The sequence below is a fragment of the Dermacentor albipictus genome, chromosome 1, assembly GCF_038994185.2.
Source record: "Dermacentor albipictus isolate Rhodes 1998 colony chromosome 1, USDA_Dalb.pri_finalv2, whole genome shotgun sequence".
In the NCBI taxonomy this organism is placed as follows: domain Eukaryota; kingdom Metazoa; phylum Arthropoda; class Arachnida; order Ixodida; family Ixodidae; genus Dermacentor; species Dermacentor albipictus.
Genome location: NC_091821.1, coordinates 384,928,122 through 384,947,021, shown reverse-complemented (window position 1 = coordinate 384,947,021; position 18,900 = coordinate 384,928,122). Strand labels below are relative to the sequence as shown.

At 46.5% G+C, this 18,900-nt stretch overlaps 1 protein-coding gene across 9 annotated transcripts in view; it reads left to right on the top strand.

The window, feature by feature from the left end:
- polybromo (protein) overlaps positions 1-18,900 on the top strand; it is a 111,670-nt gene that overhangs the window by 52,325 nt on the left and 40,445 nt on the right. For all 9 annotated transcript variants that reach the window (XM_065432462.2, XM_065432459.2, XM_065432455.2 and 6 more), the window contains 8 exons: positions 6,096-6,207; positions 6,303-6,473; positions 11,437-11,580; positions 14,284-14,381; positions 14,482-14,524; positions 17,061-17,174; positions 18,234-18,422; positions 18,619-18,713. In XM_065432462.2, the coding sequence (XP_065288534.2) occupies positions 6,096-6,207; positions 6,303-6,473; positions 11,437-11,580; positions 14,284-14,381; positions 14,482-14,524; positions 17,061-17,174; positions 18,234-18,422; positions 18,619-18,713 (966 nt within the window). The remainder of the gene's footprint in view (positions 1-6,095; positions 6,208-6,302; positions 6,474-11,436; positions 11,581-14,283; positions 14,382-14,481; positions 14,525-17,060; positions 17,175-18,233; positions 18,423-18,618; positions 18,714-18,900) is intronic.

Genomic DNA, 18,900 nt, shown 5'->3' with positions numbered 1-18,900 from the left:
AGAGAGAGAGAGAAGGGAAGAAGGAAAGGCAGGGAGGTTAACCAGACTGAGTCCAGTTTGCTACCCTACACGTGGGGAGGGGAATGGGGAGTGAAAGAGAGAGAGAGAGATAACGTGAGTCTACACTGCCATTTCACATACACTAAGCTGGGTGTAGGATGTCTATAGCCGGGCACTCATGTCTGCTGCCTTCAGGTAGTGAAGAAGCGCTCGAACTGCTTTCTGGGCTAATGAACTGTGAGGCCAGGCTCCCAAGATTTTTGCTTCTGTAAATGACCTGTCATCCAGTCTATTCAAGGCACACTGGAGAGTCTTACGTTGGTTATCAAAGCGAGAACAGTGGCACAGAAGACGACTGATGGTCTCTTCACATTTGCACTTAGCGTACATTGGTGAGTCTGCCATTCCAATACGATAGCTGTAGGAGTTGGTAAATGCTACTCCTACCCACAGCCGACACAGCAGTGTTGCGTCAAGTCGTGAAAGGTTTGCTGGTAATTTAAGTTTCAATGATGGGTTGAGGCTGTATAAACAACACCTAAAGTTCTGTGGTGTCTGCCAGTAACTTAGCGGGATGGTACGAGCGAGACTACAAAGCTCTCTTGCAGCGTCTACTCTCGATAAAGGTATAAGGAGTGTTGGCACGCCATCCTGGGCACGTCAGGCAGCGTCATCAGCGAGGTGATTACTAACGATGCCACAATGTCCCAGCAGCCACTGAAAGATGATATCATGTCCTCGTTCAGAAGCGCAATGGCAAGTTTTGTTGATTTGTGACACCAGCTGTTCATAATTGCCGCGTCGTAAATCTCGCAAGCTCTGGAGGGCTGCTTTCGAATCACAAAATATTGCCCATTTGTCGGGAGGTTCTTTTTCAATGTATTCGACAGCAGCGCGAAGAGCGGCCAGTTCGGAACCCGTAGATGTCGTTACCTGTGAAGTCTTGAACTGGATGACGTCCGATTAAGATGGTATAACAATGGCGCCCGTCGAATTTTCCGAGACGGAACTGTCCTTGCAAACATAGATTCGGTTAGCATATGAACAATGCAAAAGTTCCAATGTGATCTGCTTGAGAGCCACGATGGTCAAGCTAGCTTTCTTCACTATTCCTGGAATAGCAAGGTACACAGGAGGCTTTTTCAAGCACCATATAGGGGATGGCGTTCTTGTTGCAGGTGAGTGCCTCAGTGACAAAGAGTGCCGGTTAGCCACAACCGATCTGGAGAACGCTGCCTCAGGGCTTTTCTCAGGCAAGCGAGCGAGATGGTGGTCAGGGACTCTGGATATAGCGCGAACATGCGCCCGGAGTGCGTCGATAGCTATATAGGCCATTATAGGGTGGTCTCTCGTGGTGGCAATTGTTGCTACAGTTGAAGCACTTCGTGGTAGCCCCAGACATGTTCAAAGGGCTTGGCCTTGAATGCTCTGTAGGACATGGATGTTAGTTTTGTTAGCATTGGACAGCACTGGTGTGCTATATCGCAAGTATTCTAGGAAGAGCGTCCTGTATAGTTGAAGCATAGATGCCATGGATGTGACCCACATTTTACCGGCAAGAAACCTTATTATATGGGCGATAGAAGTAAGCTTCTTCTTCAAGTATGAGATGTGGGGGCTCCATGAAAGGTCTCTGTTGACAATAATGCCTAGGAATCGGTGAGATTTTGCGTATGGAATTGTTTGGTGGTAAATAGAAATGGGGTACCGGGTCATGGGCTTGTGGGTAAAAGCGACTAAGGCGCACTTCTCGGTTGAAATGCTGAGGCCTTGAGCACGCAGGTGCGATGATGTTAGGGTCACTGCTTTTTGGAGCCGTGCACGCACCTGGAGTCGTGCAACTGCCGGGGCCCATATGCATATGTCGTCAGCATATATGGAAAGGTTTGCTGTATGTGGTAGAACATCGGCAGGTCCAAGGATTCGATGCAAAAATGACAGGATGTCACATGCCTGTTATCTCCAGCATTCCAATGCCATTCCACAACTTCAATATTTATGTTCCCTTGTGTTGGAATGCGTAATGCGATGCGACTTCCACTCATGGCACCATCAAATGACAATGGAGAACTTTGCATACTGGCGGTTTGTTTTTCGATTGGATTAGATTCTACAGGAGCACATTTTCATTTTCATGGTGCGGCCGCAGATGGGCTGGACAAAAAAGGTGTTTAATGTGACTCATTAGGTAGACCTTGATAAGTCAAAAATTAACAAGGCCCTTGTGTTAAAACTAAGCTGAATCAGTTCCAAGATATTAATTTAGTGTTCCTTTGAACAGAGGTCATATTGCATATTTATGGGTGCCAGTAGTACAAAATTGTATCACCAAAACCAGCCGGGCATAGGCAGAGACAAGACTCTGTGTCCGTTAGTATAACTGTTGTGAACATACAGTAATCCCTCGTTATAATAAAATCACTTGACTCGAAATATCGCTTTATTTGAAATTTCTTCCAGTCCCAACCCAAACGCACGCATTTTAAGCCGCATTATTCAAAGCGCACGAAGAGCTTGACCCACTTAGAGCGAAGTGGCATGCAGTGTCAAATTAATACCACCGACGAATTAGTCTCATGCAGGCACAGAACAGGTCACAAAAGTACCAAACCCACTACCGATGACTGCCTAGTAACGGGTACCAAGCGAGTGCCAAGCGCTCCCAGCTGTTTACTGCCGAGCGAACGGAAGCTGTCAAATTCCATGGTGTAGCGCACCTGAATCGTTAATCTCAGTCGCAGTCGCATCGCTGGTATCCCCCGGGATAGAATCCATGCGAAAATAAAGTTTTGCTGACCCTTTGCAGTGCCAGAAAGTCGTGGTCTCTTGGGTGCCAAAAAGTGGCCAAAAGACCATGGGCAGACTTGCACTGTAGCATTCCATGGGCTGCACTCAATGAGCAAAGTTTTATTGCTCTAAAGAGCACTTCTGGCACTGAAATGTACCGAAAAGCACAAAAGAAGTATCCCTCCGTTTATAAGTGCCATGTTCGACGTGAGGAGGTACGTTAACAAATCGGGAAGACGACTTTGGGGAAGCCGGTCTGGAAATTTGCTTGCCGCTCACCATTATTGGCCTGCATTGCAATAAAACGCCGCCCCTAGCTTCCTCGCACTTTTGGCGATGCAAATCAACCGATAAGTTGCCGAAAACACGAAAAATCCTAGCGTCACCAGCGGCGAGTCAGGCTGTCAATGTGGCGGGTCCACACAAGCTGGTGTTTTTCCGGCAATTTTCTCGGGCCTGTCATGCTCGATTCGCACCATCGGACAGTATAGATTCATGGTATGGTCATTTAATTTTGTTCCGACACATTTGTCAATGATACGGATGCAACGGTGCATGAATATTGACACGGGAACCATAGAATTAGCACAGTGTCGTCGACAATGGTGCGCCAAAAAACTGTCGTTTTGCAAGCTTCACTGCTGCACACCTCGGGAAGAAATTGCCCAGTGATCATGCAAAACCCTTACTGCAAAACCGTTCAGTTTTCACGAATGCGCTGCATGCCCACAATGAGCAGCTAATATTTTTTTAAGCAGAACAAGCATGATCTCAGACTCGAGCCACGTCATTTGTGGCGCTTTCCAGCACGATACTCTCGTATTCCGTGACCTCCGCCCCCCCCCCCCCCCCTCCCTTCCGTATAGAAGCGGCCACTGCTTTGCCCTCCTCATTCACTCTCCAGTCTGCAAGCCGTTTGGACGCCAGTCGCTCCTCTCACTCACCTTCATGTCAACTCCTCGCCTCCTCGCTGCCACTTTCGACATCGCTGCTCCTCCAAAGTTGCCCTTTTCCGGCTTGCTCTCCCGAGCACAATTTTCCACCAGAGGGTGCCCTTCCATGGTTCCTGCTTCTTTGTTTCCACAACTCCGAACGCCTTTCTTACACTACTGCAAAAGTGATGCCAAGCCCGCCATTGCAACCGTCGCCATCACCAGCGCGCACTGACGAGGAAATCAAGATGCCCTGATGACATTTTGAAGCTTCTGCCTCCTGCATTGCCCACCACCCAGTCACTTTGGCACCGATGGCACATGCACTTGGATTTGTGCTGTAGGCCATATGATTGTGTGTTATTCGGAGTGCTTCGTTTGGTGTGCCCCGTGTGTGCTTTTGGTGGTCTACAGGGATAAATGGCTTCATTGGTCTGTGAGTGAAATTGTCTGACTTTGCAACAGAAACTTCTGCTGATAAAAGAAGTGGAAAAAGGTGGCCAACGGGAAACTGACATCATGAAGGAATTCGGCATACTGCCGTTTACTTTATCAACTGTATTGAAAACAAGGAAGCTGTGCTGGATGGCTTTGAAAAGAGCTTCTCAGCGAAAAGAAAGAGCAATCGCAATTTGAAGTACCCCGAAATGGAAGGTGCACCTCTACAGTGGCTGAAGAATGGCAAGAGTGCAGATCTCCCCTACATGGACCTGTCATGGATCGACTGCAAAAGCCGAAGCTCTCGCCCTCCAAATGTGCCATAAAGATTTCAAGTTCAGTAATGGCTGGCTTGAGTGGTCCAAGAAACGACACTGCGAGACCTCGAAGTTGATCGTTAGCAAAAGTGCAGCCGTGAACCATGACACTGTAGACGTATGGCACCAACATCGGCTCCAACCTCTACTTGAAAGGTATGAAGGCAAAGACATCTACAACCTAGATGAGGCTGCATTTTTCTACAAGATGCTACCGAATTGCATGTTCACTACTACTGTCCGCTAATGTCCACTAGTACTACTACTACTGCTGGTGGATCCTCATCTGGAGGAAAAATAAGCAAGGAGCGTGTCAAGGTGCTGTTTGGTGCCAATGCAACAGGCGAGGACAAGCTTCCCTTGTTGATACTAAGGAAGGTGGAGGAGCTGCGGTGCTTCCAAAGCGCAACTATTCCTAAGGAATGCATCTACAGAAGTAACAAGCGAGCATGGATGACTGCTGCTGTTCTTGAAGACTACGTGTGCCTTCTGGATAGACAGTTCGATGCAAAAATTCAGCAAGTGCTTTTCATAATTGACAATAGTCCGAGCCACAGGAAGATGACAACTTCAAGGCAAACGCGGTGGAATTTTTGCCTGCAAACCCAACTGCGGTACTACAACCGATGGATCAAGGTGTCATTGAGACCAGCTGGAAACTGTACCACAAGGCTCTATTGCAGCACATACTCACAGCGTATGATGCCAGCAAGAGGTACAACATTGATTTGCTTGGTGTGATCTATTTGCTGAACCTTTAATGGAAAGTTCATGGAAAGAACTCTCACCTTCGAAGGTCGCCAACTGCTTTGCGCACGCCGGCTTTTCCTGCGCTGTAGTCAGCGACCCTGACAATGACCAGCCTGATGATGACCGGACTTGCAGCAATCTGTACAAGGCTGTTCATAAAATTGCTGGCCAAGAGGTAGAAGGCCACTTCGAGACACCCGCGTTGGCTGACGCTGCTGCTCCCATGGTTGCCCCAGCAACAGATGCGGAGATACTGATTGACACTGTTGGTGGCCTTGACGAGGACGAAGAGCCACATGAAGTGCCAACTATGGTGCAGACACGGGAGTATCTACGCCTGCTGCGAAGTAAGATTGACTGCATGGGCGGCGACCATAGCCTCGTTCAATGCTCTGTCAAATTGGAGCAGGGGTTGCTTGTGCCCGGTAATAACTTGAAACAGCCAAAGCTCACTGCCTTTTTTGCACCTGAATAAAGTTTTGTTTCACTAAATGCGTTGTATTTTTACTTCCTCGCAGTTGTGGCGCAATTAAAGCTCGACTGCTTTAGCTTTTCTTGAGCGGTCGCTAATATCGAATTACCTCTTATAATGAATTTTTTCGCCGTCTTGCTGACTTCGTTATAACGAGGGATTACTGTATGTGTGTCCACTTGAAATAAGTTGCATATACATGTTCACATTAACAACTACATTAACAACTTGTAAATTGGATTGAGTGGTACTCCATTCAACTTTGGATAAATTAAACTTCTGATAACTCAAACAAAAATCTGGGATCTGTTGGAACTTGGAACTCACAATCGGTGCTTCGCAGCAGTGCTATTGTACTTTCGTCGACCTCACTCTCCCCCACACCCATGGTCACTGCAGGAACAAGAGCCGCAACCACAAGCTTCGTGTGCTTTATGATACCATTAAGGACTATACAGATGCCAAGGGCCGCAAGTTATCAACAATTTTTATGAAGCTGCCCTCTCGGTCGGTATGTGGCATCTCTCTTGCTTTTCTAAACTCACTGCTATGTCTGTCAGCACATGTGGTTTCCTTTTAAAAGCTTCCTCTCTTGCTCACCTGCAGGAGTATCCGGATTACTATGAGGTGATCAAGAAGCCCATTGACATGGAGAGGATAGCCGCTCGCCTCCTTAAGTACAACCAGTACGAGTCCATGGATGATCTCCTGGCCGATTTTGTGCTGCTCTTTGACAACGCTTGCAAGTACAACGAGCCAGACTCGCAGATCTACAAGGTAATCTGTCTTGTTCTTTATTTTTTTCTCTCTGCTGTGTGCATTCTTATGCCACTTTTACTGTACAGGAACTTCCATTACCAGCACTGGCTATAATACAAGTGGTGGGAACTTGCGTAGTTGTAGTATTAACTAGTCAGGCAAGCCACACAGTATGGTAAAACAGACAGTGGCAAAACAGCAAATTTCAATAACAACGACCAAATGTCGCTAATACTTCATCCTCTGCATGAAATGAGACTATACAATGGCTTATTGGCTGATTTTACCTTTTACAGTGAATTTTCATTAAGACGAACTGAGTTACCGTAAAAACCGGACTATAGGTCGGACCGGAATATAGGTCGATCCCCCCAACTAACAAATTCTGAAAGTGAAAAAAATCTTTTTCAATGGCAAAAGTACCGAAAGACACCCTTACCTTGAAACAAATGCGACTCATGCACAATAGTAACAGTATTTCTTTTAGTGCTGCTTGCATGTGCACCCGGCCAAATTTTAACAGTATTGTGCGGCGATCGACCCGCATGCTTGTCAGCACCTTATTAACATATTAACAGCACTGAGCGGCAAAACAAACGAGATACGCGCATGTGTACACGTGTGCTTACTTTGGCTATTTCACCGTTCCGTGCTGTGATGATAAGGTGCTGACAAACACGCGGGTCGATGGTCGCATGATACTGTTAAAAATTGGCCGGGTGTACAGTACACAGAAGGGCACGAAGTGCGCAAGCGCTACTTCGAATCAGAGCAACGCCTTTGATCAGAGTGGTCCGAACTAGATTCAGATGACGAGTGCTTCTCGCTGCCCAGTCCAGAGGTGCGCGCGCGATTTCTACCGCTTTCAAACGGATGCATTCGGCTGTCACAGGCAGCAATCTTACACGCAGCTCCCGGACGAACTCCGCAACCTTGTCTTCCAGTCCTGCGGTCCGCTGCGGTCCAACCACGAAATGACGTTTTCTGTTGGTTTGCTGCTTCTGTCTTCGCCAGTACCGAATGCTATCTTCGGATATTCCAAATTCGCGCTGTGTCGCGAGGTTGCCGTGGGCTTCCGCGCACTCAATCGCCTTTTTCTTGAAGGCGACAGTGACTTGTCATCGGCTTCCGCTCATTTTGAAACAAAACGTGAAAAAGCAGCCTTTAACCAATATAACTTGGCGGTTATATTGACGCAAATTGGCGGTGCCACCATGTCGCCACAACGTGCTGCTGCTGATGGCGATGGCGAAGGCGCTTCTTTAATTCATCCGCCCATTGTTGCAAGACTTCCGTAGTTTTTCCGCCAATGTCCGGTATATAAGACGAGGGCCGACTTTTCGCAATGGTTTCTTGAAAAAAAGTTCAACCTATATTCCGGTTTTTACGGTAAGCCGAATTCTTGCATATAACAAACAACAAGGGAATGTTTGTTTGGTTTTCCATAGACTCAATGACAAAAAAATCCACTTAAGACGAACCGCCTCAGACATGCTTTTCGTTTAAGATGAACATTCTGAGTGACCGCCACCGCTACCGATCCTGGAGGCTAGGGTGCCTCGATGCGCACATCGCCCATGGACAGAGGCGAAAACAAGAGGAGAAAACAAAAAGAGGCAGTGGGATTTCACTTCGTGAATGTGGGTGACGTGCAAGTGTATGAGTGCTATAGCGCATACGCAGCTTTCAGCCCTAAGTGTGCCTAGACTGTCCACATCGCAAATCGGATTCAAGACCGGGCTCATGTGGCCACACCATATGCAGCAGCCACCGGAGTATAACGCCCCCTTGTAAACAATCACTTACTAACGGAATTAGCAAATATGGTGTCAGCGCGCACAGCAGGCATATGAATGCATCATACTTGATGACCGCAAACGCTTGCTGTCAAAATGCTGGCAGGAGGAATCGTGGCAGAAGCAGCAAGCGAAGTGACCTTCGCACTGTCTATGGCTTCAACACAAACTTGGCGGCGAGAACACAGCACACGCAAAGCTGCGAGCCATCGGCCCAGGTAGATTGTGCCCCCAAAGCAGATCGCATTCAAGATAAAGCCTGTGCGACCGCATGCGGCCAAAGTACAGCACCCTTCACTCTCCCCTCCCAGTGCCGTGCACGCAATGGAAGACCCCCCCTCCGCCTTTGCGCACGCGAAATGAAGCTGCCATGATCGGCTTACGGTTGCAGGCTTTCACTCGCACATGCAGTGTACAGTGCGTGAGGACCATACTATTATCACAAGACAAACCCGGTACGCCCGTATCGGAACCGAAACCTGTAGCAGCTGCCAGAGGAAGTCGACCCAGTGCGCCTCCGCCTACCTTCCTCCTCTGCAACGCTTTGCCTCATTTCTCCTTTCCCACTTTGCTCAACGTCACCTAGACTTTCATCAAGGTTGCATTGCTTTGCCACGCATTCAGCACGCTCCTTCATACTTTTGCTAGCCCGTAGCCTGCACCGATGACCTGTGAGGCGGCAGATACCTGTTTTAACTTCCTAGTGAACTTTTTCCAGAAGCACGAAGGTACAGAAGGATTTTTGTGAGATGTGAGATGGCATCGTTTGTGGCTGCTCGCCGATTTGCACAGAAGTGCCAAACGTCCGTCATGGACTGAATGAAACCAAGCTGGAGGACCGCTTGAAAACAGTTTTCTATTAAGTTCAGCTAAATAAGTTATATTTATGCCATTTTTTTCCCGTTTTAAGTCTACTTCATTTACCATTTCGAAGCAAGATAGTTGGATGCACCTGGTCATGTTGCCAATTATTCTTCTGACGATATGAACTTCTGATCAGACACAAATTTTCATGGTCCCTTCGAGTTTGTCTTAAAGGGAGTCTACTGTATATTTCTTGCTGTTATGACTGGGTGCACGCAGTGAGAGTGAATTTGGAACTAAACCATGTGGACTGGGTGCTGTCATGTTGTTATGCAATAATGCATGGTGAGCAGCAGTAGCCAGTGGTAAGGGCGGGTAACATATGCATGCCAGGCTCAGTAACATAGAAGGAATTCAACACATAATATACGTGGATGACGTCATGATTTGGACTACCAGAGAGTTGCTGGGCCACCAGCCGGACGCCCTTCTGAGGGCTGCGGATGTTGTCCGCGAATACGCATCAAACTGTGGTCTGCAGCACTTGCAAGAAAAGTTTCAGCTCCTGGTGCTGCACATGTGCAAACCATGAGCCCTGCAACCAGCTATCAAGCTACACCTAAATGGAGCCGAAATCCAATCGGTAAAGACTCTAAGGATACTGCACCTCCACCTTCAGGAAAACTGGGGGGGAGGCCATGCCATTCAATGTCTACAGAACGGCATCTCACAAGTCTCGCAAATATCGATCGCGACACATCCCGACATCACAGACTCAAGGAGGTGGACGTGATGGCGCTGGTGCAGGCCCTGGTGATCAGCCGTGTGGCCTATTCAGCAACATACATTCCCCCAAAGAGACGAGACTATGACAAACTCGATGTACTCCTATGACAAGTGAACGAGCAAGCACTAGGATTCCCACTCGGCATGTTGACGAGCAAACTCATGGTACTGGGCGTGTGCGACACTGCCCGAGAAATAGTCGAAGTGCACCTTGTCACTCGGCAACAGAGGCTGGCGCTCACCCCTGCAGGCAGAGCCAATCTGACATGCCTTGGATGACCCGCACATAAACAGGGACACTAAACGACACTCGCACTGCTAACACACACCCACAAATACATATGCATGGCTCCCCTACTGCGCAACATGCACCTCGAACATCACAGAGCCTGTTGTCAGGCATGAGCACAGGTTCTTAAGCGACAATACGAGCGCGACGAATCAACATTGTACACGGACACCTCCCCTTACCCAGTAAGAAACGTCGTGGTGTTCAGTGTGGTTGACTCGAAGCGGAGAGGACAGCCATCATCCTGGCCAGAGTCTCTGCACTGTAAGTTGAACACATAACGATAGTCTCCCAAATGGTGTGCAGGAACTTTGCAAGGGTACGCGTATCCGAACGTGGACATCAACTACTCCTCATGTGAGAACTCCCATTCGGGGTAGACGTGATCCGGATTCCGGAACACAAGTACCTCATCAGTAACAAGAGCACACATGGTGCAGCCGACTCAACCATGATCCGCTCCCACTGTGATACAGTGCAATACTGCAACACTACAGACTTGGCAGACGCATGTACCCTCCGCTGCATGACACGCTCAGGAGAGAGGATGCCATGGCCGATGCCATTTCCAGGCGAACATGTACCAGCACCTCAGTAAACTACACCTCGTGTACCCCATGCTTTACTCTCGTCACTGCCTTCACTATGGGAAGCACGTATTGTTACTGCACACGACATGGGCACCTTTCAACACACCTAACATTCCCCCGCCCTGACCCCTCCGTCCTAAAGTGGAAAGCCGTGCTGTCCATCTCGGACTCGTGTGACAAGCAAGAGCTGGTGTGGCAGGTTGGCGAGATGGCCAAGGCTGCGGGAACCCTAGACTGAGGGCATGGCATGGCAACCTGGCATGGCAACCCCGACACGGAAGCCTCGGCTCCCTGTGTTGACTTTTTTGTTTTGAATAAGGTTATCTCTTTTTCTCTCTCTCCCTTTAGTTAAAACTCTTTTTTATTCAAATAATTTTACGGGCCCCTTACAATTTGAATTAACGAGGTTTCACTGTATAAAAATACATTTTCAGCCTCTTCACTTGGTAATTGTGTGTCACCTACTGTTTCTTCCTCTTCATCACCACAGGAAATGGTTTAAAAAATGCATTCCTCTCAGACTATTGCTTCATTTGCTACTAGGCTTTTACACTGATAGTTTCTGTCTTTCGTGGACACTGTTGTATAGAGTTGTATGGTTGCTGTCTTTAGCAGCTATTGATTAAACTGTGGGACATTTACGTACCTCTGTGTATGCAGTGGCATCAGTCTCATGAGTTTCTCATTCCTTTGTTGTTGTTTTTCTCTCTTCCCAGGACGCGCTGATCTTGCAGAGGATAGCCCTGCAGACGAAGATGGAGCTGAGCAGTGAGGAGCTGGAAGACGGTGGAGTGCCTGATGTCCGGGGCCTCGTCCAAGAGCTGCTGACCAACTTGTTCATCTCAGTCTACAATCACCAGGTTGGTTTAACTTTGGTTGGTTGGTTGGTTGGTTGGATTAATCACCTGGAACTTTGAGTGAGTTCATTCTGGCAGAGAAAAGTTGTTAAGATTTCTGCCAAATAGTTGCCATAAAGCAAGTTTGCAATCTACATTTATGCTTGCTGAAATAACTAAGTTTCCTCAGCCTAGTTGGCTTAACTTGTTCCTTTTCTATGTTGTCCAGATAGTCACATAATCTAACACTGAGCTGCACATTGTTAATGAACTGGCAACGATATTGTTGTTCTGAAAGGCCCTAGTTAAATACAGGGGGCTGAGTTATCAGTGATAGTGTTTGGGATTATTTCACCTCTGCTTGACATTGCATATGGCACGACATCTCAGTGGAGCAAGGCCAGTATCCTGTCCTCTGGCATAGCCAGTCAGCGTTCACTGAAAACAGTGACCATAAAAGTGACAGATCCAGACTACTGGTCCTTGCTTTATGGCCTACATTTGCTGCATGTTGTGGTCCCTTTTGCAAATATGAGTCGTGTAATCTCATGTTCTCCTGTACCTTTTGCTTTTTAGTAGGGGTGTGCGAATATCAAAATTTTTGAATATGAATCGAATATGAATACTTAAAGGGACACTAAAGGCAAATACTAAGTCGATCTGGACTATTTAAATACCATTCCAGAAACCTCAAAACGCTTGTTTCATGCCAAGAAAATACTTAGCTTACGAGAAAATTGCATCTGAAGAGTCCGATTACCTTTATCGCAATTCAAATCCCCGGCACCCAACTGGGGGAATGGCGACGTTGCATATGCCATCATCCCCCTTTGCTGCCGTCGGTGAGTAAAGCGGCGCCCGACAGACGGCGGCACCGAGCTAAGACAGACTGGTGGATTCGCTGCTACAGCGGCTCTTTGGTCAAGTGGCATAGACCGTTCGGGCATCCTGCGACATCACATGGAAGTTGAATTCTCTGATACTTGCAGTTTGCGCGAGTTTCGCGAGCCAGCAAAACCAGCGCAGCACTACGTGATAACTATCGAAACGCGAAAGCGTAGGCGGTACAGAGTCGAGTGAAAACTAAACGTTTCGACCGCCCGCGTCATTGTCAGGGTTATTTCAATGAGTTCTTTTTTCTAAAAGTGAAATAGAACTGTATAAGTAGCATTTTATTTCGTCTTATAATACAAGAAATGCTTTGTGCAACGAGTAGTTGAGTACTAGTGACAGAATTTAGCTGAGAAGTGCTTTCATCATCGGCAAGTACTTGAATGCCCTGGGGGAGTCTCTAATCGTGTCCTGCATTACCTCAACTTCTCGATTATTAAGGCTCTGTTTGTGGTAATATTGACGCCTTAGAGATTCTTGAGGACTAATCTGTCACTTTAGCTTGACTCAATATTTGTCCCTTTAACATTTAATATCGAATCAAATATAGAATAATGATATGCACATGCATTTATTAGCAAGTTGGTTTATTTTAATATGCTGGAATATTGCAATTACATTGCCATTGGTAGAAAGGTAACCTAGTGAGCCGTTATACTAAAAGATTGTATATTTGGCTCATGTTAGTTTGGAAAACTGAGTAATATTTGCTAGTTGTCCGCTCTTGCCAACCTGTGCCTTACTATACCGCATCAATTTCCCATAAGCTCGGAAACATTTGACCGTGTACACGCCGTCACTCATCACATTTGCTGTCAAGCAACAAGCTCAGGACTTGAGGTTGGTGTTGAGACATTTGTACTCACTTGGGTTTCTTTCTTTTGTTTGTATCGTGAATTGAGATACTCCAGAGGCTGTGCTGTAACAATGGAATAGCGCTTCCTTCCGCCGACGGCTTCCCCATACCTCGAGACTCTCCTCAAATTTACGACTTTGGTTGGGCTTGCGATGGGGGAACGTCTCATCGGGGGGTAGGGGCGGGGCTGTGGGAAGCTGTAGAGCAGACGGAGGCAGAACGGCTCGGAGGAGCAGGTGACAAGATCTTAAGATGTTAAAGGAAGTGCTATTATTTGTATAACTGTAACTTGAGGAATAAACGACAGTATATGCATCAAATGGCAGTGCCTTCCTGAATGATCATCAACGACAACAACAATTAAGTATTACAGCAGGTGGAACCTGCACAAGAGTGCATCCGCGCTGTTTGCAAACCTGTGCCTCTCACTACTGAGAGGCTGACTTTCCTGCACAGCTTGTACGTCAAAGGTTGAAGTGAGACTCTCGCTTAGCTGTTTGTCGGGCACAAGTTCGCCCAACGTAAACTAATTAAAGTACCTTCACTCAACTGGGTGTTACAATTCTGGTGGAGGTGCAGGGTATGATTTCAAGCCCTTCTCGTGTCAGAGAAAGATGCCCATACCGGATCCACGGGGAAAGCTTGTTCTACAGGCAAAATTTCTCCAGCAGCATGAAATCATCGCAAGATTCGTTACAAAATCGGACGCATTTTCTTAGATTAAATAGAAATAAACACTGAGAACCATGTTTGCTCCCGCACAGCCAGCAATATTCGATTTGTTGCAAATATTCGTATCCAATCAAATATTTGAAAATTTTCGAATGTCTGGTTTTCAAATCAAATACAAATATTAAAAGTATAGTATTCGATAATATTCGAAATTTTTAAATGTTTGCACACCCCTACTTTTTAGTTGTAGTTGTTCTTGACATCCAGCCCTATAATCTCCCGTATCTCACTTTCCATTCTGATCTCAGGACGAAGAAGGGCGCTGCTACAGCGATTCCTTGGTCGAACTGTCAGAGTCTGCTGCTGAATCAGGGCAGCAGGTCGGCATTGACGGCTCAGAGGATAGGTACAGTATATGCTATACACTGGGGTAATTGTGCCACTGTTGCACTTGCTTATCACACTTGAAACGTTTGAAGTTTAAAACATGACAATTTGCTTTACAGGAGGATCCTGACACTGGATCTCATAAAGCGAAAATTAGACAGGGTATGTTCCCCACTTTCTTGATTGTCAGATTGATCAGAGAACACATGTAGTGAAGCATGCATTGTTCTTGAATGTTCACTTGCTTGCAAAGACAGTGGCTTTCATCCTTGTTCTTTTTTTTTTTCTTAGAGCCTGTTCAAGTAGACGTGCAAATTTCTGGTAACATTTCAAGAAGTTGCATAATATTGACACAAGGTGCCTTCAAATCACATGCGTCAGCAGACTCCTGCACTCGTCCAATTCTTTATGACTATCTGCGATAGATAGTGGCGGTGAAGCAGGCAACAAGGGCTCACAAGGCACTTGCGATCATAGCAATGTGTCATCAGCACAGGGCACGAGGGAAGTAGAAGAAAAGGTGTGGAACTCTTTCGGAAAGACTGTAAACGTTGAAGTGAGGCTCTCGCTTAGCTGTTTGTCGGGCACAAGTTCGTACAACGTAAACTAATTAAAGTACCTTCACTCACCTGTGTGTTACAATTCTGGTGGAGGCGCGGGGTATGATTTCAAGCCCTTCTCGAGTCAGAAAAAGAAGGTCGAACCGGACCCACGGCGACTCGGACCCATCGAATTGACTTCTGTTCACCAATGCAGCAGTCGTCACCTACACAGTGAGCTCCCTGAGTTTTTCCCTTTGCCGGATTCTATCAGAGTGTCAACAGCTGCTAACGGAAACGCTACCGAAATGACAACTCAAGTCACGCCAACTCACATCGTAGTGAACTTCCCGATGATGCAGAGCCTTTCTACGGTGACACATTTGAAGACGCAGAGGACTGGCTGAAATGCTTTGAGTGCGTCGCGGAGTTCTACAAATGGATTGGAGAGCACAAACTACTAAACGTTACTTCATGTTAGAGAACAGTGCATGAACGTGGTTTCAAAACAACAAAGCAACATTTGTGTCGTGGGATGCTTTCCGACAATAGTTGCTTGCAACTTACCTGAGTACAGACCCCAGGGAGAGGGCCGAAGCTGCCCTCCAAGCAAGAAACCAGCGGAACAATGAAAGTGCGGCCATGTATGTAGAAGACATGTCCTGTCTATTCCCCCGTGCTGATCCGAACATGAGGGGGGACAAAAAGCATCGCTACCTAATGTGGGGCGTAAAACAGGAACTGTTCACAGGGTTGGTTTGGAGCCCACCGTGCACCATCGCTGAGTTTCGTTCTGAGGCAGCAACATTGGAAAGCACATTGCAACAACGATCAAGGATGTACAACTCAGAAATGAACATCACCTCTGTAGATGCAGTTCCAGCCGTCTTCGGAAGCAGCATAGAGGTCATATGGAAGCTCGTGTGATCTGCAGAGCGAGATGAGCTTCAGAGGCTATGGCTTGACCAGAATGCTCCACCACTCTCTTCGCTGGTGGACGTGGTTCACGAAGAGGTCAGGCAGGCGGTCCGGGAACCACAGCTTATTGCACAGCCCCAAGCACCACTACTGCGCCAGCCGAGCATCTCGTATGCTGATGTGCTATGGCAAACTCCCGAGCATGCTGATGTCACAGCCACTGTCTCTATGAACAGCCCGATGCCTCGAAATACACTGCCACCACCCGAGAGAAGATTTAGGAAGGCTGACGTATGGTGCACTCCTGACCAAATACCACTTTGCTGCCACTGTAGTTAAGCTGGCCACCTCTATAGAATGTGCCACTATCGCCAGGCAGGACTTCGTGGTTTTCCAATGAATGCACCTTGCCCTCGAAATGGTGAGTGCCCATTTGAAATCGAAGAGTACCTGTCTACTCGTCAAAGCTTCCCATACGCCAACAGCAACACCAACCTCAATCAGCAGTGCCATCGAGGTATCGGTCACCGAGCTTCCATCCATCATGAGGCTCCTCAAGACGTCATTCACAGAGCCCGTGTTGGGAAAACTAGAGTCAGCGACCTCAGGAGGTAAGGCCGCTGCTGACGCGAAAACAGAAGAACCTCCATCGATGACTCCAACTGATGATGAGGGACTTGGAAACCAGTACTGTAAGAGTGACGTTGCTTCTGATTTACATGTGTTTGTTGATAGTTACACAGTGAATGCATTAGTGGATACAGGTGCAGATTACTCAATGATAAGTAGTGAGCTTGCCAGGAAACTGAAGAAAGTGCTGACCCCTTGGAATGAGCCAGAAGTTCGCACTGTAGGCGGTGGCTGGCATGCGTGAATTGAAGACATCTTGTGTCAGTATTCTCAAATAGAATACTTTGGGCATGCTCTCTTTAAGGTCAAAAAGGGAGTAGCCAGTCAGTCTAATTTTAAAGTGTTAATCTGTTTAAAAAAGCTCTCCAGGGATGCATGACTTTGGTATTTGCATTTTATGTGTCTTTTTCATCGCATGATTAAAAAACGATAAAAGTTTATTATCCAAGGAAACATAAGATTGTATCCTCTTAATTGGTTATTTTCAGTGTTCTCTACTATGAGATTATAAACAGGGAATAGTATGAATCGGGAATGTATCAACGAGGTCCTACTATGTTTTACTTACCCGTGAGCCTTTGCTTCTTTTGCACGCTTCTTGCACTTCTCAGGGTTGCTACTTGCGCCTGGACCGTTTTCAAGAGGATGTTTTTGATGTATTTGACCGAGCTCGACGCACGAGCCGCACCGACTCCCAGGCATTTGAGGATTCTGTCGAACTGCAGGTACTAGCTTGCACTTCCTTAAGGTTCTAATTTTCTTTGATTGTGCCACACTGTCCTTGATTTGTTTGCGCAATATTCAGTAGATCTGCATTATGTGGTTATGTACCAGCATGGTCAGTAACTAGAAAATTATGTCTGCATTAAACTGCATGTCTTGTAGTTTTCATAAGAAGCTTCAAAGCCATTTCATAGGTGACAGCTTTTATGTTTGAAGAAGCAGTGTCAAAAAGCACGATCGTTAGTAATCACTGGTGCCATCACCAGTGATAGTTGTATAGTGGACCCTGCGCCATAATCCATAACATAACCTTTTTTCTAGGATTGCTATAGTATGCATGTCACTGTTAAGCTTAGGAAAAAAGGGGAGCTGTGTCAACGGCAGTGTGGCTTGCTTACCTTGCTCAAGCTTAAAAATTTGTATTAGGTAGTTTATTCCAAATATGTAACTTGAAAGTTCTGAATGCTGAAATTTAATCTGAAGTAAATACTGAATAGCATAAGATTCTATCAAATGCACAAAAATAATGAATATTTGTCCAAGACTAATTATGTGAAATATTCAGAATATACAATTCGGAGTGCTGATGTTCCATACTTTAAATAAGCTAGCGCATAATACGTATTCTTGTAAGTCGTCGTACTTTTGATCATACGCTAGTCTACTGAAAGCACTGTCTCTCACTCAACTCCTAGAGCTCTGGAGCAATCAAAGCTCAGCAGGGGCTTCAAAATTGAAGCACAGCCCTATAACAGATATCACAGCATGCTGTATACTGGCTTTGAAACTTTTGGCAACTGTACTTGCCGAGAATCTCATCATTGCTTCCTGACCTAATGATTGGCCCTGGTAGTGCAAAGAAGGTTCATTTCGCTATTCTTGCTTTGAAGTGAAATACATTCTCTGTGCATTGTGTCCCTTTGCTGTTTTTGTTTTGTTCTTTTCCTGACTCCATTTTTTGCTGTCTTACAATGCACACTTGCTTTTTTGTCAACTAATTGTGTGAAATAATCTGGCAAAGCTGTGCATATGCATCTCTTCTTTCTATTTCTTTGTCGCAGTCCTATTTCATTCGCCTTCGGGATGAGTTGTGTGGCCAGGGAGACATCTTGCAGAGTCCAGCTCTCAACTACAACCAGCAAGAACTGATGGAAAGTGTAGACTTGCTGCGTGCTCAGAAGTTGCCCCAGGAACAGCAGGAGGCAGCAGCAGAGGCCGACGCAGAGAGGAAGAGTCAGGAGGGACGCAAGGTGGTACTACATTGCCTGCGGTGATCACTGGTGTGATCACTGTATTGTTCACTGTACTGACCACTTTTGAGTTTCATCTACGGTTCCTATTTTGAGCACTCTGTTTTTTCACCTAGTCTTTGCGAGGCGAGACAATGTCTGTCTCTAAACTTGTACCAGCAAAACCTTATTTGCATTGCACTTGTTTTGAACATAGGAGGAAGAGAAGAGCAATGAGATGTCCTCATCAGACAGCACGGAACACAAAGGGATAGTCATTCATGTTGGTGACTTTGTCTACATTGAGCCAAGGTATGTATATGCTAACTTCATCTTCTAACATGGAAGAGACTCTTGATTTGTTCCGGGAGTCAGATGTTTCAATAGCTGGATGTGCATGTCCTTAAGGAGCTAATTAGTGTAGGTGTTAGCTAACACAACATACCTAATGAAGTGAAATGTGCATGCTAGTGTGTTTCTTCAGTGTTTATAGCCACTG